Source organism: Austrofundulus limnaeus, unplaced genomic scaffold, assembly GCF_001266775.1.
Source record: "Austrofundulus limnaeus strain Quisiro unplaced genomic scaffold, Austrofundulus_limnaeus-1.0 Scaffold5, whole genome shotgun sequence".
NCBI lineage: Eukaryota > Metazoa > Chordata > Actinopteri > Cyprinodontiformes > Rivulidae > Austrofundulus > Austrofundulus limnaeus.
The window spans coordinates 5,219,324-5,229,016 of record NW_013952407.1 but is presented as its reverse complement, the minus strand read 5'-3'; the positions used below and the strand labels follow the sequence as shown (position 1 = coordinate 5,229,016).

Genomic DNA, 9,693 nt, shown 5'->3' with positions numbered 1-9,693 from the left:
TTGCCAACCGCCAAAAAAAAGAAGAAGAAGAAGAAGACCTTCACAACCTTATTGTTGCAAAGCATAATGATGGCATCGGTTACAGAAGAATGTCTAAACTTCTGAATGTTCCAGTGAGCACTTTTGGGGCCATAATTCGGAAGTGGAAAGAACATTATTTCACCTTAAACCGACCACGACCAGGTGCTCCTCYCAAGATTTCTGACAGAGGAGTGAAAAGAATTATCAGAAGAGTTGTCCAAGAGCCAAGGACCACTTGTGGAGAGCTTCAGAAAGGCCTGGAATTAGCAGGTACGATTGTTTCAAAGAAAACAATAAGTAATGCACTGAACCACCATGGCCTGTATGCACAATCACCACGCAAGACTCCACTGCTGAAGAAACTACATGTTGAAGCTCGTTTAAAGTTCATTTCTGGACATTTATGGATTGATTTCTTTGTATGTATGGATTACTTGGGTTGTAACCGACATCTGGTGAAAATTTCATGTCATTAGCACCTCTAGTAATATATTTACTTAGAAAAATGTTGACGTGTTCAATACTTATTTTACCCACTGTAGCAGAAGAAYAATAAATCTGATAATGTATGCCCTTTATCCCCAGAATATATTCAAACAAAACATAATTTACAAAACAATACTAAATTTAAAAAAATACGTAAAAACATCAACCCAAACCACAATTCAAAAAGCTTCACATTTTACTTTTCATATACCTTCAAAGAACTAGCTTTTATCTGTCTCAAATATATACTAAGAACTGGCATTTTTAAGATCATCCTCCAGATCATTCCACAATCCTTTACCCTGGATTAAAATACATCTTTCTCTCAAGCAAGTACGAAAATATGGCTTCACAAGCATTTCCATCCCCTTAAGATAAAAACAACAGTCTCTGTTAACAACATCCCTTTTCCGGTTGAGGTTTCCAGATGTAGTTGCTGTTCCATTTCATCAAAGGGGTTTGAATCACTCTTAGTTTTACCCCTACCCAGAGGCCCCCTACCAGGGGCTAATGTCCTAGACWATATAACTCCCTGGATCACGGGGGAACTAAAACCCCTCCACCACGTTAAGGTGGCAATTTTARGGTGATTCTTGGCACAAAGTTGAATTTGTTCTCAGTGTGAGTTGGACTCTGTCAGTGTTGTCTATTGTCTCTGATCCTGTTTGTAGTGTTTAAAAACAGGATCTCAAGGCAATGTTGTGGAGAGGAGGGTGTCTGGTTTGGGAACCACATACTCTTATTTTAAGTGGATGATGTGGTTCTTCTGGCGTATTCAGGCCAAGACCTTCAGCGTGCACTGAGGCGGTCTCAGCTGAGTGTGAAGTGGCTGGGATAAAAGTTTGTTTATACTTCATGCAAGATGTGTGGCTGCTGCCCAGGGATGACGTAATTGCGTGTCACTGACAGCATTCAGTGTTTATACTGGGAAAAGACGTGGGGGATACATTATAGTAATCCCTCCCTCTGCCCTCCCACCGCAGACATCACGCACTAGCTTAGCATGTAAATAACTGCTAGTTGCTAAAAAAAACTTGCTAGTTGCGAGTTTAGCTTGTGCGGGAGATGGATGGTGAAAAACACTTCTCCTATTTTCAAATGTCCGTTGCTTGTTTCGAGGAATTTGCCCACCGGATCTTTTTTTTCCCTCACTGGATCTCCGCTCACCTTCAGCACGCACCGTCGCAGTATGGGACACAGATGGTTGTACCTCCGGACCGCCTCTGTGAGTTTCTCTTCAGAAACAAAAAACGGTTTCTGGTAGTGAGTAGCGGTGTCACACAGCACAAAATGCCCACAAACTTTGAACCAATCACACATTCCGCGCCGCATCCTCCGCATCCTCCGCATCTCGGAGTGCTGACTGGGGGCAATGTATAGGACAGCTGTCACCGGGGGATAGCAGCGGGAGTGCAGACAGAAGTTTCGCAACTTTTTTTCACTCAGCAGATGGTAAAAGACGTGTGATAAMAAGTATAAACCAGCCTTAAGAGTCAGTTCCTCTAAGTCTGAGCCAGAGAAGGATCGACGGATTGGGGCCTCATTCTCATTGATGAGGGCGTTCCTTCGGTCAGTTGTGGTGAAGAAAGAGCTGAATCAAAAGGCAAATCTKTCGATTTACTTACCTGCCTATGTTCTAACCTTCACCTATGGTCATGAGGGGTGGATCATGACCAAAAGAACAAGATCATGGATACAAGCAGCCAAAAATGAGCTTCCTGTGTAAGGTGGCTGGGATCATCTGTAAAGATATGATGAGGTGATCTGCCATCCAGGGGGAGCTCGGAGTAGAGCCGCTGCTTCTCTGTATCAAAAGAAGTCAGTTGAGGTAGTTTGGACATCTGATTAYAATGCCTCCTGGGTGTTTCACTTWAGAGGTGTTTCTGGCAAGTACCGCTTGGTAGGAGGCCCCGGGGGAAGACCCAGGTCTCTCAGGAGGTATTATGTATCGTCTCTGGTCTGGTAATACCTCAGGTCCCCCAGGACGAGCTGGAAAGTGTTYCTGGGGAGCAGGACGTCTGGGTTTCTCTCCTGGATCCATTTACTCCTTGACAAGACTATGAATAAGTGGTAGAAAATGGAGATGCTGGGACCAATCCTAAATGTGTGCTCCGAGGACCACACCTTGGTTAAGATATTTGCTTAAAACTTTATCATTAACTGTTAGCAAAATATCTCATGAACCACTGGATGGACTTAATGAAACTTTCAGAACATAATACTTGGATGAATATTTGTAATTGATGAATTTTTGGTTTCACCTCAATTTAAGATGGCTGCCACAGTTAATCAGCATAAGCCWACATTATGATCACTGTATCACAGTCAGTTTTARAGATATTGAGCMAAAATTTGATGTGATAGTACCRGAGAGTTATTCACAACGCTTACTATAAGTGTGGCATCTTCTATTGATTGTACATAACACCTTTTTTATGCATTCATTTAAGGAATGCAAATTTGTTTTTAAATAGTTMATTGTGATTTGATCCATCCCTGCTTTTTCATTCTCAACAACTCATTTCTGAGTAGAAAGAAAATAAAAATCTTGCTTCTGGCTCTCAAAAATTGGACAAAACATCTCAGACATGCTGCATATATTCATGTTGACCTGTTTATGATTCTTAGCTGCTAGTCTCCTCTGTTTGTAAATTCAACAAGTTGGCTTTTCTTTTTCAATATGTGCTTCACACTGTTTAGATACTTGGACTCTTGCTGGGACCTCACTCTATCTAATCACACTCTAGCTGTAGATTTTTAAAAACGTCTCCCTGAAGAGCCATCACGACAACCGTATTTGAGCTCCATGGAGCCTTTGGACATGCTGAGTTTATTTTGTTCCCTGAATCCCCCTCCCCCAAGCCTCGCTGTGTTTTTCTGAGTGTTGGCTTTGTGTGAAATAACAGAGTTAATTTGCTTCTGCTGAGGTGACAAACAATCCATCTTACACCCACCTCCTGGAAAACAAAAAAATACAACTTTGCAAAGTTCTGTCATTTGTTGTGAAGAGAACTGGATTAGATGATGTTTATAAGCTCAGAAGCTCTGCTTCGGGCTGCGACTTTAACCAGTTAGTAAGAGACACAAGCACAAAGAAACAATAAACTCCATCGGAACAGAAAGTTAGAGTAAACAAATAGATGATGAGAGACAAAGTTCATAATTTWGGCAAAATAGTATAAAGTTTTTAGTTCAAAAGGACTGAGTCAATGTAACACACAGAAGGGGAAAGCATTTTTGATTTGCTGTTTTTATAACATTTGTAGGCAAGCACAAGAGTAAAACATTTCTTGTAGTTTGTCACTAGAATTGCAGTTTGAGGGAGATTTTTGGCCCACTCCATCCATCCATCCATCCATCCATCCATCCATCCATGGTTACTGTTGTCTAAACTGCTTTCAGAGCATTAACAAACTTCTTCTGTGTAGCTGTGACTTGACATCTCATATTTACATGATCATCCTCACCACATGAGATTAAGTCTGAGGGACATTTTATAGTTCTTCCATTTCAACATAAGTACACCAACAGGTGTCGCCTTCTCACAGCCGTTCTTGCTAATGGTCTTAAAGYCCATTTCACCTTGTACAGATCTACTATCTTGCTCCTTTTGTTTAATGAGTGTGTTATGTCTGTCTGCCATGAAGAATGTGATTGTTGTGTTTTATAAGTCCATGTTGGCTGGGTACCTTAAGGTGTGTGACACAAAGAAAAATCTATAATCATCCATCATCTTGCGCCTTACATTCTTTGACAACTTTTTGGATTTACCTGTGGTGGTACAGAGGTTTGGAATGGTAGAAAGTGAATTGGTGGACAAATGTGCTTTAAGCACAAAATAAGTTGAAATCAGGAGTGTTTGTAGTTGTTTGATTGGCTGATTGTAATTTGTGTAACCAATCTGTGGGATTCAGGAATTTATCTGGGTTGTAGGGAATCAACCACTTATTTCAGTTAACACTCTGTCAGCCCTTTGTAAATCAATTTGTTACTATTATATAATTTATATTTTAGTTGATAATTTGTATTTCTATTGAAATGAAGCACCTATAAAAATTAGAGACTGCTTCATTCTTTGTTAGCAGGAAAATGTATAAAATCAGCATATCAAAAATGAAGTCCCCCACAGTAAGAGAATCAACTTATGTGTTCATGTTTATTTTTGGGTGTAATTCTTTTTTTTTCAAGACTAATATCATGTCTTATTCGATGTGGCCTTAATTTAAAAAAAATGAATATGTGTTGTTTATTCTTTCACAAATAATCTGTAAATTAAATTGATCTGATTCTCCAGTAACTTACATTTTTCTCTGATTAAACAAAAGCATGAAAAAGTTGTAACCTCACACTCAGGTTACTTTTTACAAAAGACAATTCAAATGCCATACCTGCTGGAAAAAGCTACATTTTTAAAATTGTTGAAAGAAAAAAAAACATTTTTAGGGAGGTTCTTGAACGTGTCAAGGTTGTTTTTTTATTATTATTATTATTATTTTTACAAATAGGAACTGTCTTTTTGTTGCAGGCTTGTCTGTGTTGCGGTCAAATGAAGACCAAGCCCCCGTCCTGCAGAATAAATCAATGGGTGACATTGAGGAGTTGGCGGCCAGCTATGAGCGCAAACTTATTGAGGTAAGTGTCGACTCAGTTTAAGCTTCAGTATTTACAAGTTATTAGAGTCATGCAGTATATAGTTGGAGCCATTAGGTGATCACTTAACTGACATTTGGCATTATTATGCCAAACAATGATAATAAATAAAAAAACAGATTGATTTTAGTGTAGTCTTTATTCAAAAAGACAACGGATGAACAAACCGTGCATCAACTGTGGAACTTCTTAGACAGTGGGGAAAAACCGCATCACAATTAGGATGAAGTCCATTAAATGGTGTTTTTAGGCATTGTCTTGTTAGTATTTTACTTCATAAACAGAGAAGGGACTCAGAGATTGACAACCGGGAACTTTATTTGAACAATCATGATTAGGCAACAATGGCTACGTTCACACTGCAGGCAAAATCAACCCAAATTCGATTTATTTATTTTTTGACCTATGCAACCCATATCTGATTTATTTTATGACAGTCTGAATGTGACAAATCCGACTTTTTCAAATCCAACCCAGCCCGTTTCAGTATGTGATAATCAGATACATATCAGAAGTTTTTCATAGCGACTGCAGRGTGAACGCTCTTGTCACATTCCACCCGATTTTTTCATCAGTGAGGTGGGGGTGAAGGACCCTAACCAAGTCACACTGTTTAAATCTGTAGCTCCATGTGTTTACAGGTCCAAAACAGTTGCTTCATCTTTTTACTTTTAATTTTCCATGTAGATAGTGATGTCCAGCCTCGGTCGCAGAGCGTATCGATCCTAAAGTTACTCAGTCGATACTTTATTTCAGCTCGTTGCTTCATTCCAAAAATAAAAAGTTTCACTGGAGCATCCCGGTCAGAGGCAGGTTCAGATATAAACACTGCACTAAACAAGCATCAGATAATTATTTAATCGGCTCTGATTAAACAACTTCAGATTCGACGTGCTAAAAGTAACATCCATGCTAACTCTGTAAATAAACAAGCCYGCTGAATGAGATGTKATGTCTTTTACTGCTCATGTGTCACATCAGTGCTGTGTAGKGTTCACACAGGAGTCTGATGGACGTTCACACCAAAAGATCAGATTTTTTCTAATAAATCAGAATTGAGCATTAAGACCTGCAGTGTGAATGTAGCCTATGATATATTTCTAAGGCAGTAGACAGAGTTAAAACAATGCTACATGAACAAGCCTGTTTTTATAACACTGGTAGACAATTTGACTACAAGCAGGTTGCTCTGAGGTACGCTGGTCTTAACTAACAAAAACATCAGTAACCATTACACTTTAGTTTCATTTGCAATCTTTTGCGTCAAGAACTAACATTTATACCCAAACAACTATGCCATACATCGTAGAAGCACTGGTAGAATAATTATCATGTTTAGAAGTACATAAACAACTCCCCTCACACACACATACACACGCACGCACAATGGATGACATCTGTGRAATTCTGTCCATGACCTAAATTATCCTTAAAACATGGCTAGATTGCGGCAAAATTAAAAAACCTCAAGGGCCTGATCTGCTAAGATCCCTAATAATGATAGCTAAGTTGCAGGTGCAAACTAAAGTATTGCCCATACTAGTGGCCCATACCACCATATTAGTGGGTGTGGTGCAGATGATCTACTAATATTGCTGCACAAATAACAGGTACAAAAGGGGTGTGGATCACCCCATTGAAAAGAGGATTTTGTGTTCTAGGAGATCAGAGCAGTCATAAAAAATAAACCATGAAGTTGGAGGTCTTGGTGGAGGAGGCAAATGTTCCAGGTGCAAGAAAATGAAGTGTTGCAAGGAGTTTTTCTTATATATGATATGGCATGACTTCTATTTGTGACTGGATCCAAATCTGCTCTTAGGTCCACCAGCAGCTCAAAAATGGCATTGTGGATAGACAACATGTCTCCACTATTTCTATTTCTTACAGTCCAAAAATTTTACACATGCACAGGACACTTTTGTTTGTAACTCTATACCTCCCTTGCAAATGTGCTAAATATAGATGCAAAAACAGCAACCTCTACCAGTTTCAGGTTTGACAAATTACATTGCAGGTGCTAAATATTTACATCTGCATATCCTCCTTCCAGTATTTTGCCTGTTTTGATAATCATCTTATATTCTGCATATTCTTGAAGGTAAACATGCTAAATGGATTGTCCACTATTTTGCTCATTTGACAGACGCATTCCTCGGTGCACACAGTTAGCGAATCAGTTTTGTTTGCGCTATGAGGTTTGCACGTGTTTTTACACATGCAAATCTTTAGTAGATCAGGTCGTAAGTGTGAATGCAACCATGATGCTGCTACGCGCTCAGTACTTGTGTTATCCTGCATTGTAGGGTTTATAACTACTGTTACACACCTAAACACCTRGTCAAGACCCCACAAACATCATCCATTTTCTGGCAGAATTTTGGTGTCAGAATTTACTGCTCCTTTAAACCCAGACCTTTTAAGAAGTCCCACATGGCACCTATATTTTTGTACACACTGCTGTAATTACACAATCCTTATTTGAAACAGTTTTGTTGCTTTTTGAGTGGAGAGAAAAACACACATTGAGCAAATGAATTTGTGGAAATTCTGACTTTGAGCTGTAAATAATCTAYGCTGGTCTGTGTACTCGCTAACCCAAAAGTACTCCTGGCTTTATCCTCTTTATGTAGAGTTAAAAATGTAGAAATAAATAATTAAGAACCAGTAAAGCAAAGCTGATGAAACAAACAGTATTTTGGGGGGTTGATACAGCTTGTAAAGAATTAGGTAAATGAAACATAAAGGTAAGCATCATTTTTTCCCCCCAAGTTTGTGCATACCGTTCTAACTTTTTCTGAGTTTGTGTTTGTGAAATGCTAAAATCTTGTTGTTTCTTTCTTTAAGGAGGAACTTTGCTCTTCCTTCTACTGTTCATTAAGTTTACTTTGCTGAGATCTTTTTATTTGCCTTTCATTCTCTGGATCATCTGCTGGTGCCAAAATCTCAAGTAAAGTTTTTTTGTTTATGACGTCTGCCAAATTTCAGTCTAAGGCCTTTTTCCTACTATAGTGTGTCAGATGTTCACTGTATATCTCATCAAAGTCCCCAAAGTGAGGTATGCCCAGATACTTAAAGAAAAGAAAAAAAAAGATTACTTTTTTATTTTCAAGTCTTCCAAGCTGRAAAGAGGAAAGTTCTTCCTAAGATCTTTTATAAACATAAAAATGCAGAGAAGTGAGTTTTCTGCAGCTCATTGATTTAAACCCAGCTACATTGCCAAGAGAGATTCCCTGAGCTGTTTCTTTACAGAAACATCAATTACAGCGGATGGGAAACCTTTCTAATAATTGGACATGGGCCTTAATGCAGCCTGCTGTGTGAGATTTAATGAGCATTGAGTCCAGTTTCCTGTTAGACTGACCAGTGAGGGTACTCTACCTTTAAACATGTATTCTGATGTGTGTATMTGTGTGGAAGGGGGTGCCATGAATAATTAAAACAAGGCTTTATATTTCTCTGATAATGAATAACTTTGTCTGTGTTTGCCCAAATGACTTATTCACTTATTTATGCTTGCGTCTGTACAGTGCATTTTTGATGATGTTTACTTATTTATTTGCTCATTTGCTCGGCTGTTTGATCATTTGATCAGACTTCCACGGCACACTGGGAGGACGGGGTTGAGAAACAGCCGTATGGCGATTCCTGGACAGGCGCATTGATGGTTTCATATTATTAATCCTATCAAGTATAACAAATACATTTTCCTGGCCACTGTTGCTTAATGAGTTGTGGAAATTGTATAAAATGCAATTGTGAGGCCCAAGCTTGCTTCCTGTTTGCCTAATGGATGCAAAAAGAGCAAACCACAGAGGAGCACATTTATGAGAGTTGTCACTTGAAGGACAGATGCAAGTTATTTTAAGTATAGTTGACCACTAACAAACTGCTTTATTCAGAGTGACTATAAATTTCATACAAAAAAAAAAATGACTGAAACCGGGTTATAAAAAAGTGTTTATGTTATGAGTTGTGTTTTTGCATTTGCCATATTTCATATATATGAGGCTTATTTGGATTCATAAATTCAGTGATTTAKACAAGCAGCCGTTAACTCTGCTGTTCCAACAGTCTCCCTTCAGCGACTGAGACGAAATCTGCCCGGCCACATTATTGATTTTAGAAAATGCCACATCAAGTCTTGTTAGATACATGCAGGCCTGGAAGAGACAAATAAATATTGGACTGGGCTCAGCTGCCTGCAATAACCTGGGAACTACGCCTGCAATTGTGACCCACTTAAGTTTTAATTTAATGTTGCTGATCCATGATATTGACTCTGAATTTGTTTACATTTTGAGCCAAAATCGCCAGATGTGCCGTGCTCTTTGCCTGCTGTATACTTGTCTTTATGTGTCAGGTCCAACTGTGCACAAGATGGAGAAAAGTCAAAGAACTTATACTGTATATGCTACCATACTTTAATGATGTTTATTTGTGTATGTATGTATGTATGTATGTATGTATGTATGTATGTATGTATGTATGTATGTTATGTATGTTATGTATGTTATGTATGTTATGTATGTATGTATG

General features: G+C 38.6%; 1 protein-coding gene across 1 annotated transcript in view; it reads left to right on the top strand.

Annotated features, from left to right (window-relative positions):
• The window catches only part of snx29 (sorting nexin 29), a 230,948-nt gene that overhangs the window by 133,334 nt on the left and 87,921 nt on the right, over positions 1-9,693 (top strand). The window contains exon 15 of the mRNA XM_014028096.1: positions 5,033-5,139. Coding sequence (XP_013883550.1) covers positions 5,033-5,139 — 107 coding nt within the window. The remainder of the gene's footprint in view (positions 1-5,032; positions 5,140-9,693) is intronic.